We start from the raw sequence: 18,792 nt of genomic DNA, 5'->3' as shown, positions 1-18,792 counted from the left end.
AAGACTATAGGATAAAAATATAAAATATTAACTAATATTAAACTAAACTAGAGCTCTAAATAACAATATGAGATAATAATCTAAGCTAAAACTCAAAACTCTCAACTGAAACTAAACTAAACTAGAAATCTAATTAAAAATATAATTCTAAGATAAAACTCTAAACTAAACTATAACTTCAACAAAAAACTCTAAACTGACACTCTAAGATAAAAACTCTAAACTCTTAAATAAAAATAAACTAAAATAGAGCTATAACAAAAACTCTGAGATAAGACTTTAGGTCAAAACTCTAAACTATTAACTAAAACTAAACTAAACTAGAACTCTAACATAAGCTCTATGCTAAGACTCTAAGCTAAAACTCTAAAATCTTAACTAAAACTAAATTAAACTAAAACTCTAAGCTAAGTCTCTATGGTAAAACACCAAACTCTTTAACTATAACTAAACTAAACTAGAAATCTAACAAAAACTATAAGCTAAGACTCTAATCTAAAATTCTAAACTTTTAACTATTACTAAACTAGAACTCTAACTAAAACTCTAAGCTAAGACTCTAAGCTAAAACTCTAAACTCTTAACTATTACTAAACTAAACTAGAACTCTAACAAAAACTCTAAGCTAAGACTCTAAGCTAAAACTCTAAACTCCTAACTAAAACTAAACCAAACTAAAACTCTAAGCTAAGTCTCTAAAGTAAAACTCCAAACTATTAACTATAACTAAACTAAACTAGAACTCTAACAAAAACTCTAAGCTAAGACTCTAAGCTAAAACTCTAAACTCCTAACTATAACTAAACTAAACTTCAACTCTAACAAAAACTCTAAGCTAAGAGTCTAAGTTAAAATTCTAAACTCTTAACTAAAACTAAACTAAACTAGAACTATAACTAAAACTCAAAGCTATGACTCTATGGTAAAACATCAAACTCTTAACTAAAACTAAACTAGAACTCTAACAAAAACTCTAAGCTAAGACTCTAAGCTAAAAACTCTAAACTCTTAACTAAAACTAAACTAAGCTAAAATTCTAGGGTAAGTTTCTAAGGTAAAACCCAAAACGCTTAACCATATCTAAACTAAAATAGAACTCTAAAAACTCCAAGCTAAGATTCTAAGCTAAAACTCTAAACTCCTAACTAAAACTAAACTAAACTAAAACTCTAGGCTGAGTTTCGAAGGTAAAACTCCAAACGCTTAAATATATCTAAACTAAACTAGAACTCTAAAAAAACTCTAAGCTAAGATTCTAAGCTAAGATTCTAAGCTAAAACTCTAAACTCTTAACTATTACTAAACTAAACTTCAACTCTATCAAAAACTCTAAGCTAAAACTCTAAACTATTAACTAAAACTAAACTAAACTAGAACTTCAACAAAAACTCTAGGCTAAGACTCTAAGCATAAAACTCTAAACTCTTAACTAAAACTAAAATAAACTAGAAGTCTAACAAAAACTCTAAGCTACGACTCTAAGCTAAAATTCTAAACTCTTAACTAAAACTAAACTAAACTAGAACTCTAACTAAAACTCTAAGCTAAGACTCTAAGGTAAAACACTAAACTCTTAACTAAAAGTAAACTAAACTAGAACTCCAACTGAAACTCAAAGGTAAAACATCAAATTCTTAACTAAAACTAAACTAAACTAAGACTCTAACAAAAACTCTAAGCTAAGACTCTATGGTAAAACTCTAAACTCTTAACTAAAAATAAACTAAACTAGAACTCTAACAAAAACTCTAATCTATGACTATAAGCTAAAACTCTAAACTCTTAGATAAATAAACTAAACTAGAACTCTAACAGAAACTCTAAGTATAATCTAAAACACTAAACTAAAACTAACATACACCATAACTTCGCCTAAACCACTAAGCTCTGAATCCTCGCTAAAACAGAAAGATCTTATCTATACATGCATTTAATTAGGACGCTAGCAAAAACTCTCAGCTGAGGCCACAAGATCCGCTACTATAAACCAAACTGTAACTAAACTAAACTAAGAATCTAATATAAGAATATAATTTAAAAAACCAAACTATTATATAAAACTACTATTATCTATAACTCAATCTAACGATATGATATATGAATCTAAGCTAAGACTCAATTCTCATTACTAAAACTAAACTAAACTAGAAATATAACTTAAAAAATATTCTAAGACTCTAGGCTAAAAAACTCCAAAATATTAAATATATCTAAAATTAAATAGAAATATAATAAAAAATATAAGAATAAGATAAAACTATAAACTAAACTAGAACTTAAAAAAAAAACTATAAACTAAGACTCTAAGCTAAAAACTGTAAACTCAACTAAAACTAAACTAAACTAGAACTCTAACAAAAACTCTAAGCTAAGACTCTAAGCTAAACTCTAAACTCCTAACTAAAACTTAACTAAACTAAAACTCTAAGCTAAGTCTCTAAAGTAAAACTCCAAACTCTTAACTATATCTAAACTAAACTAGAACTCTAACAAAAACTCTAAGCTAAGACTCTAAGCTAAAACTCTAAACTCTTAACTATTACTAAACTCTTAACTATTACTAAACTAAACTTAAACTCTAACAAAAACTCTAAGATACGACTCTAATCTAAAACTCTAAACTTTTAACTAAAAATAAACTAAACTATAACTTCAACAAAAACTCTAAGATAAGACTCTCATCTAAAAACTCTAAACTATTAACTCAAACTAAAATAAACTAGAACTCTAACAAAAAACTCTAAGCTAAGACTCTAAGATAAAATTCTAAACTATTACCTAAAACTAAACTAGAACTCTAACTAAAACTCTAGGCTAAGACTCTAAGGTAAAACACCAAACTCTTAACTAAAACTAAACTAAACTAGAACTCTAACAAAAACTCTAAACTAAGACTCTAAGCTAAAAAACTCTAAACTCTTAACTAAAACTAAACTTAATTAAAACTCAAAGCTATGACTCTAGGGTAAAACACCAAACTCTTAACTAAAACTAAACTAGAACTCTAACAAAAACTCTAAGCTAAGACTCTAAGCTAAAAACTCTAAACTCTTAACTAAAACTAAACTAAGCTAAAACTCTAGGGTAAGTTTCGAAGGTAAAACTCCAAACGCTTAACTATATCTAAACTAAACTAGAACTCTAAAAACTCCAAGCTAAGATTCTAAGCTAAAACTCTAAACTCATAACTAGAACTAAACTAAACTAGAACTCTAAGCTAAGTTTCGTAGGTAAAACTCTAAACGATTAACTATATATAAAATAAACTAGAACTCTAAAAAACTCTAAGATAAGATTTTAATCTAAAACTCTAAACTCTTAACTATTACTAAACTAAACTTCAACTCTAACAAAAACTCTAAGCTAAAACTATAAACTATTAACTAAAAATAAACTAAAATAGAACTTAAACAAAAACTCTAAGCTAAGACTCTAAGCAAAAAACTCTAAACTCTTAACTAAAACTAAAATAAACTAGAACTCTAACAAAAACTCTAAGCTAATACTCTAAGCTAAAATTCTAAACTCTTAACTAAAACTAAACTAAACTAGAACTCTAACTAAAACTATAAGCTAAGACTCTAAGGTAAAACACTAAACTCTTAACTAAAAGTAAACTAAACTAGAACTCTAACTGAAACTCAAAGGTAAAACATCAAATTCTTAACTAAAATTAAACTAAACTAAGACTCTAACAAAAACTCTAAGCTAAGACTCTAAGGTAAAACTCTAAACTCTTAACTAAAACTAAACTAAACTAGAACTCACAAAAACTCTAAGCTATGACTCTAAGCTAAAACTCTAAACTCTTAGCTAACTAAACTAAACTAGAACTCTAATTAAAACTCCAAGTCTAAGCTAAAACTCTAAATTAAAACTAAACTAAACTAGAACTTCAACAAAAACTCTAAACAAAGACTCTAAGCTAAAAACATTAAACTCTTAACTAAAACTAAACTAAACTAGAACTCTAGCAAAAAACTCTAAGATGAGACTCTAAGCTAAAACTATAAATTCTTAAGTAAAACTAAACTAAACTAAAACTCTAATATAATTATATAATTTAAAACTACAAACTCTTAAATATAACTAAACTAAACTAGGACTATAACGAAAACTATAAGCTAATACTCAAAGCTAAAACTCTAAACTCTTAACTAAAAATAAACCAAACTAGAACTCTAGCAAAAAGTCTAAGCTAAGACTCTAAGCTAAAACTCTAAACTCTTAACTATAACTAAACTAAACTAGAACTCTAATTAAAACTCTAAACTAAGCTAGAACTTCAACAAAAAACTCTAAACTAAGACTCTAAGCTAAAGACCCTAAACTCTTAACTAAAACTAAACTAAACAAGAGCTCTAATAAAAACTCAGAGTTAAAACTCTAGGTTAAAACTCTAAACTATTAACTAAAACTAAACTAAACTAGAACTCTAACATAAGATCTATGCTAAGCCTCTAAGCTAAAACTCTAAACTATTAAATAAAACTATAATAAAATAAAACTCTAAGATAAGTCTATATGTTAAAACACCAAACTCTTAACTATAACTAAACTAAACTAGAACTCTAACAAAAACTCTAAGCTAAGACTCTAAGCTAAAATTCTAAACTCTTAACTATTACTAAACTAGAACTCTAACTAAAACTCTAAGCTATGACTCTAAGCTATGACTCTAAGCTAAAACTCTAAACTATTAACTATAACTAAACTAAACTAGAACTCTAACAAAAACTCTAAGCTAAGACTCTAAGCTAAAACTCTAAACTCCTAACTAAAACTAAACTAAACTAAAACTCTAAGGTAAGTCTCTAAGATAAAACTCCAAACTCTTAACTTAAACTAAACTAAACTAGAACTCTAACAAAAACTCTAAGCTAAGACTCTAAGCTAAAACTCTAAAATCCTAACTATAAATAAACTAAACTTCAACTCTAACAAAAACTGTAAGCTAAGACTCTAAGTTAAAATTCTAAACTCTTAACTAAAACTAAACTAAACTAGAACTCTAACTAAAACTCTAAGCTATGAATCTATGGTAAAACACCAAACTCTTAACTAAAACTAAACTAGAACTCTAACAAAAACTCTAAGCCAAGACTCTAAGCTAAAAACTCTAAACTCTTAACTAAAACTAAACTAAGCTAAAACTCTAGGGTAAGTTTCGAAGGTAAAACTCCAAACGCTTAACCATATCTAAACTAAACTAGAACTCTAAAAACACCAAGCTACGATTCTAAGCTAAAACTCTAAACTCTTAACTAGAACTAAACTAAACTAAAACTCTAAGCTAAGTTTCGTAGGTAAAACTCTAAACGCTTAACTATATCTAAAATAAACTAGAACTCTAAAAAACTAAGATAAGATTCTAAGCTAAAACTTTAACTCTTAACTATTACTACACTAAACTTCAACTCTCTCAAAAACTCTAAGCTAAAACTCTAAACTATTAACTAAAACTAAACTAAACTAGAACTTCAACAAAAACTCTAATCTAATACTATAATAAAAAAACTCTAAACTCTTAAATAAAACTAAAATAAACTATAACTCTAACAAAAAATCTAAGCTAAGACTCTAAGCTAAAATTCTAAACTCTTAACTAAAACTAAACTAAACTAGAACTCAAACTAAAACTCTAAGCTAACACTCTAAGTTAAAACACTAAACTCTTAACTAAAAGTAAACTAAACTAGAACTCTAACTGAAACTCAAAGGTAAAACATCAAATTCTTAACTAAAATTAAACTAAACTAAGACTCTAAGCTAAAACAAAAACTCTAAGCTAAGACTCTATGGTAAAACTCTAAACTCTTAACTAAAACTAAACTAAACTAGAACTCTAACAAAAACTCTAAGCTATGACTCTAAGCTAAAACTCTAAACTCTTAGCTAACTAAACTATACTAGAACTCTAATTAAAACTCTAAGTAGAAGCTAAAAATCTAAACTAAAACTAAACTAAAATATAACTTCAACAAAAACTCTAAACAAAGACTCTAAGCTAAAAACATTAAACTCTTAACTAAAACTAAACTAAACTAGAACTCTAGCAAAAAACTTTAAGATGAGACCCTAAGCTAAAACTCTAAACTCTTAAGTAAAACTAAATTGAACTAAACCTAAGCTAAGTCTTAAGGAAACTCAAACTCTTAACTATAAACTAACTAAACCTACAGAACTTAAGGTAGACTCTAAGCTAAAACTCTAAACTATTAACTAAAACTATACTAAACTAGAACTTCAACAAAAACTCTAAGCTAAGACTCTAAGCTAAAAACTCTAAACTCTTAACTAAAATACAGTAGAACTCTAACAAAAACTCTAAGCTAAAATTCTAAACTCTTAAGCTAAAACCTAAACTAAACTAGATCTTCAACAAAAACTCTAAACTAAGACTCTAAGGTAAGACACTCTAAACTCTTAACTAAAACTAAACTAAACTAGAACTTTAACTGAAACTCAAAGGTAAAACATCAAACTCTTACCTTGATAAATTTGGGACCTGATAGTTTTATTTGGGAATGGTTATCCAATTAGTTTAATAAATTCTGTAATTACAAAACGCATTAAAAGATTATCAGATAGTTCCACAGAAAACACAAATCAAAGTGAAAATTCAGTTTATCTTGGTCTCCCCTACTTTAAAGGGATTTCAGACCAAATTTCAAAAAATCTAAGGAAAAATAACATTTACACTTATTATAGACCCAGAAAAACTATCAGCTCCCAAATTTATCAAGGTAAAGACCCCATCCCGATAGGTGAAAACTCCGGTGTCTACAGAATTCCTTGTTCGTGTGGTCTTTGGTATATCGGAAGAACTAATCAGCGACTAACAGATAGATTAACCCAGCATTCTAGTTCAATGAATAATGCTCTTAAAAAGCGAAAAAAACCAGAAGATTTTTACTCTGCCCTTGCAGAGCGCATTTTTGAAAAACCAGACCATACTATTTTGTTTAATCAAGCTAGTCTTATTTCGCATGATAAAGGTATTGCCCAGCACTATAGAGAAGCTGTTGAAATTTATAAATACCAACATTTAGGTCTAGCTTACAACAGAGATTCCGGTGATTTAAGAATAAACGAGTCATATTTCGGTTTTCTCAAAAGAGAAGCCGATACGTTAGTAATCCCTGAAATAAACCTTGAACCACTTTCCCAGTTATCTAATCAAACACGTGAACAACCCCTTAGATCTCAAAGGGTGTCTGCAAGAAATGCCTTAATTAAAATCCGAAATCAAATGACATAGTTTTCCAACTTATTTAGTTACTGGTTCGTTTTGTTTTTTCGAGTGAATGAATTGATTCCTTTCCTTTGTCAGTTGTTCGCTAGTATCCGTCGATGGCAGTTCATATTTTTTTTTGGATTTTGTGCAAATCACGGATATTGGCGAATAACTCGATTTTATGGCTGTTAGGTAGTTGGTTTTAATTCTTTTAATTTTTGGTTTTTATTGATACATTGTTTCGTTTCGCGCTGAAAAAGAGAGGCGACTGTCCTCTCGAAATATTCGCTTTGTTTTTTCAGTATCTTCATTTGGCCTATAAAAACATCAATTTTGCTAGTTTTTCTTTCTAAAGTGAGAAAGTTCCTGTTTTTCCATTCTCACTGACAAAAACCATAAAACAGACATAAATTGCTGTTGACATCCATTAAAGTGAGAGAGTTCCTGTTTTTCCATTCTCACTGACAAAAACCATAAAACAGACAAAAATTACTGTTTTTCAAGTGAGAATGTTCCTGTTTTTCCATTCTCACTGACAAGAACTATAAAACAGACATAAATCGATGTTGACATCCATGAAAAAAATCAAATAAATTGACCAACAAACATAACCATCGAAGAAAAAATCCATCAGAGTGAGAAAATTCCTGTTTTTTCATTATCACTGACAACAAACAGACATAAATTATGTAAAAAAGTTGTTGGTGGCAGCAGGGGTGAGGGGTGGGAGATATTAGGGCATCTCTACTTTCCTCTGGGCATAAGTTAAAACTCTTCCCCCGGTCTGGGGGGGGTATTTTGAACCCGAGTAGTTATTCATCTGATCGTTGGACTATTTCAAACGATAAATCGTCGGCTATCTCAAAATTTTGATCAGATACATTTTGAGAAAAGAGGACGTGAGGGGGGTAGATGCCCTCCTATCACTTTTGAAGAATTATAAAAGCTAACTAGAACTTTCAATGTCCAATTAAATGAGCCATCTCTAAAGCTCATACTACCACCTCTTACATTAAACCTTAGTTGCCCTCCGATTTCTTTTGACTCTTAATAAGGGCGCTAGAGTTCAGATTTACAATTGAATGAGCTCCCTCCCAATCTTATATGACCATCCCTTCCATAAAAACCTTATATGCCCCTTGGGCATAATTGTTTACAACGTTTGCCCCCGGTTTCTGGGGGCATGTATTATCCCTGGAGTTTTTATTGTAAAACCTTTGGTCTATTTTGAACAAAATGGCTATGTAAAAAATTGATTGGATGTATTTGGGGAAAAGAGGGCTGGGAGGGGGGGGGGCAATTTGCCATCGGATTACTTTTGAATCTAAAAAAAACGAAATTATAACTTTTAATTTCTAATCATTTAGAGGCCCCCCCAAAGTTTATACGACAGCTTCGTCCATCAAAAATTTTAGATGCCGACCGGGCATAAGTGCTAACCCGGTCTCCGGGATGGGGGGGGGGGATGTTGACCCCGAAGCTTTGTTATCTAATCATTCGACTATTTTAAGTAAACTGGCTATTTTGATCGGATGCATTTGGGGAAAAGAGGGTGTATATCGGGGATAGATACCCTCCGATCACTTAAACTCATAAAAAGAAAACTAGAACTTTCCATTTCCAATCAAATGAGCCACCTCTGAAGCTTATATGACCACTCCTTATATAAAAACTATGTGTCCCTGGGGCATAACTTAGAGCACTTGCCCAAGGGCTCTGGGGGGTTGTGTCAACCCCGGAGTTTTTATTATCTGACTTTCGAATTATTTCTAATGAAATGGCTATCTAATATTTTTATTGTATGGGTTGGGGGAAAAGGGCGCGGGGGGGGGCTAGTTTATATCCGATCTTTTTTTACTCTAATAAAGTAAACTATAATTTGTAATTGTCAATCAAATGAGCCCACTCTGTATTTTATACGGGCACCCCCTCCATAAGAACCTTATATGCCCCTTGGGCATAACTTACAACGCCTGTCCCGGGGCCCGGGGGTTTGTGTCGGTCGTGGAGTTTTTGTTATCTAATTTTTGAACTATTTTTAACTAAATGTCTATCTCAAACTTTTTTTGGGAGGCATTTGGACAAAAAAGGCGCGGGGGGGGAGAGGCAGGGGTATTTGCCCTCTGATCACTTTTGACTCTTAAAAAGGGCACTAGAACTTACTATTTCCGATTGAATGAGCCCCCTCCAAAGTTTGTACGGCCACCCATCCCATACTAAGTTCTTCTGGGAAACAATTAATGAATAATAAAATATTTAAGCCTTATGCCGGGGGGGGGGCTAGTTGCCTTCGGATGTCTTTTAACTCTTAAAAAGTCAACTAGAACTGTCTTCCACCTGTTTTCCACCATAAAATCTTAGTGCAAACTTTCTCCCACCTTTGCTCTTTTTGTTTCCCTGACTCCTAAAATGGACAATGATTCCTAATAGTATAAACATGGTACTAGGACTCCGTCTTATAAAGGATGTATTGTAGTTTTGAGTGTTTTAAGAGAGAGGTCTTTAGTCCTTAGAAAGTTAGATATAAACTGGTTGAAAGTGAGTGGGGTTGGATTTTGTTTATTTTCACCGACTCCGAAGTGTTTTTAATTCTACTCTAGACTCAGAACCCAAAGCTTACTTTAGATTAGTATCAGCTACATGACAGGTGTAAGCCGTTCAAAAGTTACGGGAATTCGAGTTCGTTTATATTCATCGACTTCGACATGTTTGAAGTTGTAGTCTAAATTCTGATTCAAAAACCTTAATTTTGAGGGGCCCTAGTTTAAAGCCTAAAAATGTACAAGATTTGAGTCAAAGGTCTTGTATTTTTATAATTGGAGGAAGAATTGGGAAAATAAATGAATTAGACCCTGAAATGGACTTGGCATATCAATCTTTGTACTCGTTTTCCTCGACTCACTGACCTTTTTTGTCGCTTTTTTTTCTTCTTCTCATATTGATTTGTTGAATTTGTTATTCATTTTTTGACCACTTCTGAATGGTCAATGACTTCCAAATCTTGTCATCATATACACTTCTGATGAGATTGAAATAATACAACATCAAAATTCCCCTCTCTTGTATACTCCGCTCTGCATAAATAAAACAATATAAACGTGTGATTGGGCACAGCAAAAAGGATAACATATTAGTTAAAAAAAACAACAGCAAGTAGAGACTTGATAGCGTAGCGGTAAGAACAATTGCCCGGTACTGGGGTAACTTGGGTTCGAATCTTAGACGAAACAAGTTTTTGTCTTATACACTTTCCAATCACTTTTTAGTCAAGGAGGCACACTTGTGCCTCTATAAAGAGGCGACCCACTACAATGTTAAGCGATTTCCGATCCTAGCGGTCGCAGAGAGACAGCGGTGATTGCATTTTGTAGCCCAGGCTCCAACTAAGAAACATGCAAAATTTCACCCCCCTCCGACTTTATCTTCATGGGTAAAAGTGGGCCGGAAGTTTCGACTCTCCGACCACAGCCCCCCTTTAACGTTGTCCGATTGGGCTAAAATTCAGAGGTGAAGCTTTCCTAGGGCCCGGGAGCTTATCCTCGAAATTTCAGCTCAATCCGATCACTCCTTCCCTGTTTTCCAAAAACCAAATATAGCCACTTAATGTTCATTTCTCTTTTTTTTATCAGCCTCGCCTACAGGCCACAGTTGGCAACAGATCCGTGTGAATGAGGACTCATTCGAAGCGGAATTCGACCTGTTAGGGCTTTTTGATATTTTCAGACCGAAAAAATTATCCCCCGAATTTACATTTATGAAAAACCTCGTTTTCCTATAAGAGCCCATGTTAATTTTTCCCACCACAGCCCCCCTTTAACGTTGTCTGATCGGGCTGAAATCTAGAGGATAAGCTTTCCTGGGGCCTGCGAGCTTATCCTTAAAATTTCAACTCAATCCGATCACTCCTTCCCTGTTTTTCAAAAACCAAATATCAAGTTTTGTGGGGATTTGCTTGCGTCAAAAATACATCGCACAGAATAAAAATAATTTAATGTCTCTGTGGTACAGTGGTCGCTATTACTGACAGTCAGGCGGAAGATCCGAGTTCGATTCTCCGTCAGAGAAATTTTTTTATATATTGAATTTAAAGTTTAAAAAAGAAACTCAGTTTCTTTTTTAAATCCAATCTATTAAATCCTTCGGCTCAACAGGCGTCTCCAGAAGAATATCACTGTCGGCCTTCAGGTTACAGGTAAGTCTCCACTGCTTTGATAACATGGGGCCTGGGGCGGCTGATAAAAATCTTACTGTGCATTTGATTTGAGTATTCAGAAATTAAAAGCCTTAACACAAGAATCTTCAAAATCGGGGGGTTTGGGAGGAGGCAGTCCCCCATCTTTAACTCCTCAAATAATCAGCTAACAGTTAGTCAAGCAATAATAACTTATAAACTGTACAAAAACGTGCAGAAATTATTTGAAAAAAACTACGTTTTCTAAACAGTCAAAGAAGCTGAGTCACAAGTTCGAACCTTAAAATGTACAGGGATTAGGAGGTGCAGTTGGGGGGCTGCCGCCCCCCAATTCCCTGCTTCCGTATATGAAAGGGGCTTTGCCCTCCTCAACGCCTCGCTCTCTACGCTAAAGTTTTTATTGTTTAAAAAAAAGAGTTGTGAGAAAGTCAAACTTTAGCTTAGAGAGCGCGGCGTTGAGGAGGGCACAGCCCCTTTCATATACGGAAGCGGGGGTTTGGGGGGTGGCAGCCCCTCAATTGCACCTCCTAATCTCTGTATGTTTTAAGGTTCGAACTTGTGACTCAGCCTCTTTAACTCTTTAGAAAACGTAGTTTTTTCAAATAATCTTAAGATAGTGAGACGACTGAGTCTAGAGAAAACTAAGACGTCGAAAATAAAAAAATATACTTTTCTAACTCATTTAAAAAAATTTTTTAAAGGTACAAGATTTGTATCGAAAATCTATGAATATAAGTGAAAATAAAGACGCAAAACAGATTAGACTTTACATAACTTGATCGTCTTAGCTCGTTCTTATTTTCCTCAATTAAAGCCTAGCTTATTCATGTATTTATAACGTAGAAATTATTTTTTACTTTTTAGTCCATTTATAAAATGAATTTGTTTTAAAATTAAAATTTATTATTTTTACCTTTATTCATCATTAAATTTAATGATTGTTTTTTGGAGCTTGATAAATGGTTTTGTAAGAAGCTGAACTTTATAGCAAGGCTTTTATTACCACTTTCAAAGCAACAAAATTAATTTACTTCAATTTTTTCGCTTGGATGGTTTCAAAGAAAAGACTTGGAACAGTTAGCATGAAAATAGGCTTTTCAAAACTCAAAAATTTATAACTGAAAAAAGAAGACAAAAAACCAAAAAAGAGGATTGACTTTGAGACGGGGTGGGGGTGGGGTATAGGAGTATAAACTGATCCCTACGGCTTAAGTAGATTCTGTCTTGGTCAAGTATTTATGATTTAGTATTCTGGAACTAGTTTTTCGAAAGAAAAAGATTTTTTGGCCAGTAAGGCGTTATTTTTTCAGAATATTAAAGAGTTTGGCTTGTTTGTATATTTTTGGTATTTCAGTTAAGGGGGGGAGGGGGGTATGTTTATCAGAAAAATTCTTCCCAGAAAATTAAAACGCCTCTAAAAAAAGTTGTGACCCAAAATCCTCTTGTATTGAAAGAGTATGGTGGAAGGATTTTTTTTGAGTGGAGGGGATAAAAACATTTGTATAGTTCGATAGGACTTTGATTTTATCATTACTCGTTGTCATTTTTGAAAACACCCATTCTCCTAGCATTGTCTTGATTACTTCTGTATCTTCATCGTCATTTTTATTAATCTCTTCTATTGTTTCTTCTCTTTCCGGGCTTTGTGGTTTCTCTTTAGAAAACTCATGCACAAAGATCAATAAACGAATAAAAATGAAATGCTTGAAAGTATTGGTCCAAATTCGCAAATATCTGGTCCATTTAGTGCTTGGGCCTCGGTGTATTTGACAGACGGCATTGGTTGCCATTTGGACACCCCCTAAGGAACTGACTTGTTGCTTAAGAAAAAGCTAGTCTCCACCAGCATTACCTCTTTAGTTGCATTTTTGGCGTTTTTTTTTCGAGGCAAGTGTACGCTGAACTTTTTAAATCAACGTATTATTCTAAGAATTTTTTTTTTAAGCGCCCCCTTCGGTGTGCATTTTCACTCAAAAAATGTTGCGCCTCGTGCATTTTTGCTTTTTGATTGAATATTCTGTGTTATTGCGCTATCTTTTACCAGGTAGGCTACCTTGCAACGTATACTTATCTCCAAGTATATTTCTATATTTTGAAAATCATGTTCAATGAAATAAATCTGAAAATGACAAACGGGTCTTTGGCACAGTATGAAGAAAAAGCAGAGAAACAATCGGTACTCCTGTATTAAACATACTCTTTTGTATGCTGCAATGGAAAACAGCCACGAAAAACCCGTTTTTGACGGGTTAATACAAGACACCGCTATAGAGTAATGCAATGCATAGCGTGGTTTTCATTGCGTATACGATATTTAAACTGTTGTTGTTTGGGGTTTGGGGGGGGGGGGAGGTACCGAGGTTAGGTTAGGTTACGTAATAATATATGCTATGCTTTACATTTTGCTATTTTGTTTTGTCATGGCTGAACAGTTCAGCTTTAGATATTTATTTATAGTGTTCAATGATATATTAATTGCAAAAAAGCCACAGGGCCATGGCAACAAACAAAATAATAACGACTATTAACAAAAAAAAGAACATTTCAACACCAAAAACAAACTACTGAAACAAAGAGCGCTAGCTTTAATTACCCTGAGTTTTTTTTATCTATAATTACCTATGATTACCTTACATATAATTAACTGTAGTGTATACTTACTTGTAACTCTCCTGTCGTCTAGTAGTATAACAATATTCTGGCCCGTGCGCAAGAATTTTTGTCGGAGGGGGGGGGTCAATAACTTCAAACTGATTTTTTTGGATAATTTGAATAAGAAGCTCAGAAGTTTCGGATAATGGTGACTCCCTCCCCCCCCCCAATACGTCCTTGAAAATATTTTCTTCCAGTCACACCTTATAGCCACTTTTCATTATGTTTCGCACACCCAAAGATGCTATTTCTTAAATCTTTCGATATTTTGCAAATCCATTCATCGGGTGTGAATATAAACCCTCATTTTTCTCCGCCTTACCAATAAGCTCTGGTTCTATATTTTGTAGGTATCTCAAGTATTTCGGCATCTTTTGTACCTAGAGCTTGACAGATACTTTGGGAGAAACAGCCTTATGTCTATTGAAGAGAAGAAGAAGAGGGTTAAAGATCTGTCTAATTACTATGAAAAAACTCAGGATATCAGTGAGAAATCAGCACAGAGGGAAATAAAGTGAGTAGCCTAGTTTATATAGTGGTAAATTGCAAAACTAATTTTTAAATTGGAGTGTGGTGGACTGGGGAAATTTTTTCTCCATAAATTTAAATTTTGGTTTATTGGAGAACAAAATAAAAATGATTGTATTATGTTTATAATATCCGAAATTGGTGAATGTCCTAAATACCTTTTTTTTCTCTCCTGGGATTTAGTCAGTGTTGCCAGTCAACGTTTTCACTTTAATGCAAGGTTTGATAATGACAGGTTAGATTAGATTAGGTTGGGCTAGGTTAAGTTAGGTATTTAATCCATTTCTGATATTTATAGCCGATTTTAACCCAAGCAAATCTAGCCTAACCTGAATTAACGTCACCTAACCTAACTTTAAGTTTCACCATCATAGCTTGCGTAAGACTGAAAAAGCTGACTCGCAAGGCTACTTGAATCCAAGCAGAAAAAAGAGAATTTCGCACATTCACGGTAACATGTATATGTACATATTTGCATATGTTAAATGTAGGTTCAATCTTTAATTTTTTTACGGGCACAAATTCGGTTGCATACCATGTCAAACCTATGAGAAAACTCAGAATATCAGTGGAAATTCAACACATGGAAGTTTTTCTTCGTAAATTTGAGTATTCGGTTTATTGCAGAACAAAAAATAAGACGAAAGTAGTATATGTATGCACGTATGTGTTTTAATTGGAAATTCACATGAGCCATGACTCACGAAATAATAAGTAGAGAACAAGTTTTCTAGCGTAACTTTGAATGGTGCATTCAAAAATCTCTTCTCTCTCTCTCTCTCTCTATCTTTCTATCTCTCTTTCCCTTCCTCCCGACATCTCCCTCCCGTCTTATGTATCTCCTCCTTCAATCCTCTCCTCAGTTTCACCTCCCTCTCTCCATCCCTCCCACCCTCGCTCTCTCTTCTTCGCTCTCTGTCTTTCTTTCTTTTTTCTCTATTACTTTTTCTCTTTCCACATTTCTATTTTCCTCCTTTTCCACCACTCTTTCTTTTTCCCTCCCAAGCTCCTATTTTTACTTAGTATCTAGAGAAATCATCTCCTTTCCAACGGATCATGAACTTTCATCGTTTAGGTGGTTTAGCGTAACGTGTGACTCATTCTATTATGTCAGCTCTGTTTACTGGTCCAACGGTCCCTCAGATTCAGAACTGCTCCTACAAAATATCCTACCCAAAGTCAGTAGGGTTTTTCATCTATTGTATTTCCATAACCTTCTCACTTATTCCAAAAATTTTGGAATTTCTTAAGAGATGTTTATGACAGACAGTTTAAACAGAATGGTGAAGTGTTAAAACAGGGTTATGAAATTTGAAGTGGTGGTGAACTGTGTGGAGGTGAAATGTTTGTCAGTGTTTCAGCCTTAGGTGGATAAATTCTGACAGAGTTCGTCATAGTAATGGTTGATATTTGGATTGAGCGGAGCATAAACTGATTATTTCTTTCAGACCAAATGATACCTACCTTGTCCTTGCGGCACACCTCCTTTACGACTGTTGGCTAGAGTCCAGCCATAATGAGGATTATTTGCTTCAAGGAATAATCCTTCTCCACTACGGCCTGGATGTTTCACCTGCTAACCATCATTTCAAATTGTTGCTCGTGAAATACTATACTTTATTGGGTAAGCATAGTTGTATCTTATATTCGTAGTTAAGTTGGACATAGTTGTTGGTATTGTTGTCCCTTTTGCAGTTTATGGTGATTACGGGTCAACTTTGCAGCATGTAGATATTTTATAGTAGTGAATCCAATGTGAATAGTTGTCTAAAGACCTAACCATGAGTACATTTGCATTCACCGTATATTTCACATCTTCGTGAACCTTCTTACTTGTGGCAATTTACCGCCATTTTTCAGTTAATGATGTAATTTCAAATATTAGTAGCTTGACCCTCCACTGAACTTAGCTTACACTTTGTACCCTCTGAATTCGAAAATAAGAATTATAAAGTTTTGTTTACGGCCTTGCCTCTCCCTTTGGAATCCATCGTGTCTAGGCAGAAACTTTAAGCTGTAACAGTCTTGACTGCTAGGCCTTGAGGTAGCCCTGTGCTTCCAAGGTTGATTCATCATTGGCCGCCATGATGTGGGTGTAAGATTGCTGTAATTCGATTGCCGATAGTCAACTAAATTTCGAATTGTCGACGGTTCTTCGACAGAATAGTTCTTTTCTTTCTGTATCGAGCATTTCTAGCACCGTGACAAAGATTACATCCAATGGTTTAGCTTTGCTTCTTTTCCTTGGCCTACCTCTCTGTGCCATTTTGCTGAGTTTATGTCTATTTTTATCTATATTAGATTATTCTTCGGTTAAATCTAATCTTAAAACAAACTGCCAGTTTAGAACAACATCAAATTCGATGTTATTTTCCCCCTAAATAGTATAAAGCAGATCAACCCCTTTCTTAACTAATAAAGAATTTTCTTTTTAAAATCCCAAAGTCTGGTTTTTATTAACGCAAATTTATTTTTTGGAGAAATCGTGATAACACCAGAAAACGACATTTTTTGAACATGCTTTATTTAGAAATGGTTATGTTATGGTTATAAATAACTAAGTACCTAGTGCTCCATTTATTGCTAAGAAGTGTGTCGGTGCATTTTCAGAATGCAAGAAAATCCATAGTATATGGTGCTAGTCTCCTTAGAAAAACTTAATCTAAGACTTGAGAGTCTTAATTTTCATATCACACAAATTTTCCAAAGGTTTTAAGTCATTTTTATAATGACTTCATTTATATGAAGTCATCTAGATGAATCATTTATGAGTTATTATATTCTGTCATTTTATAGTCATTTATAAGAGTCATTATATTCTGTCACTGTACAGTCATTTATGAGTCATTATATTTTATTTGTCATTTATATGAAGTCATTTATAAGAGTCATTATATTCTGTCATTATATTTTATGAGTCATTTATATGAGGTCATTTATAATGACCTCAGCTGAGTTTTTACTCTACGGCTTTAGTTTGAAGGTAACAAGCACCAGGCTTAGAGAAGCCTAGCTTGACCCGTGCAGCGCTCGAGCTAAGATTTAATTTCAGCCTGGAAACCTCCGAGGGTAAGGCCTTTTCTTGTGTTGTATATATTTTTTTTTTCGACCCCGCAACGTTATTACTTGCTACGTAACGTTGTTGATTGCGGGCAGGAACGTACGCAAGGGTTGGAGAGGGGTTTCGAGCCCTGCTGCCCTCGATGTCTCGAGGCGTATATACTTGTTCGTGAAAATTGGTATTCGACCCATTTAAAAAAAACATCTTTATTTTCACAATGCTCATTATAATATTCAAAGCCGTACCCTGTGATTTACCCATTTTCACCCTACCCTCCCTTTTCTGGATTAATAAAAGTTGCTAAGAACATTAAAATACTTTTATTATTGCAGTATCGTTTGCCTTGAAGTGGACACCCCCACACCCTTCCACTTCCCAAATCTTAGCTACATATATTTATATACATAATAGATACTATAGACATTAGGCTACCTTACATTTAAGGTTGTAAATGTAATAATGTTATATAATAACAAATATAATTTAATAAAGTTAATATGATATAATACGGTTACATAGAATTATTTATATCCTTAATTATTATATTAATACGCTAGGTGGTGAATATGGAGCTCATCAAACTTAGAAGACCTATACAATGGTACATTTGTTAATATAACACATTTAATACAATCTATAGAATACACTACGATGTGATTATAATATAATTATAAAATGATGTAATTTAAAATAAGGATATAATGTTATGTGATTGTAAATATAATTTAGTACAATTAATATAATATAATACAATTATTTATATCCTTTATTAATGACATATCAATATTCTAGGTGGTGGATTTGGAGTTCAGCAGACTTATGAGACTCATACGATGATGTAACTATTAATATAACACATTCAATATAACTTATATAATATACTACAATTTAATTATAATATAGTTATACAATAATGTAATATTGAAATGAAAATGTAAGGTTATATGATTACAAATATAACTTAATACAATGAATATAATATGATACAATTAGCGTAAAATTATTTATATCCTTAATTGTTAATTTATTAATATTCTAGGTGGTGGATTTGGAGCTCATCAGACTTATGAGACCCATACGATGATGTAATTGTTAATAGAACACATTTAGTGCAATTTGTAT

General features: G+C 32.9%; 1 protein-coding gene across 1 annotated transcript in view; it reads left to right on the top strand.

Annotated features, from left to right (window-relative positions):
- The window catches only part of LOC148947488 (N-alpha-acetyltransferase 25, NatB auxiliary subunit-like), a 63,692-nt gene extending 45,180 nt beyond the window's left edge, over positions 1 to 18,512 (top strand). The window contains exons 4-6 of the mRNA XM_089095907.1: positions 14,432 to 14,595; positions 16,058 to 16,233; positions 18,463 to 18,512. Coding sequence (XP_088952033.1) covers positions 14,432 to 14,595; positions 16,058 to 16,233; positions 18,463 to 18,512 — 390 coding nt within the window. The remainder of the gene's footprint in view (positions 1 to 14,431; positions 14,596 to 16,057; positions 16,234 to 18,462) is intronic.
- Positions 18,513 to 18,792: the final 280 nt, after the last annotated feature.

Source organism: Artemia sp. Qi Xiang Cuo, chromosome 10 (genome assembly GCF_049724085.1).
Source record: "Artemia sp. Qi Xiang Cuo chromosome 10, ASM4972408v1, whole genome shotgun sequence".
NCBI classification, from domain to species: Eukaryota; Metazoa; Arthropoda; class Branchiopoda; order Anostraca; family Artemiidae; genus Artemia; species Artemia sp. Qi Xiang Cuo.
This window is presented reverse-complemented; position numbering and strand designations above follow the sequence as displayed.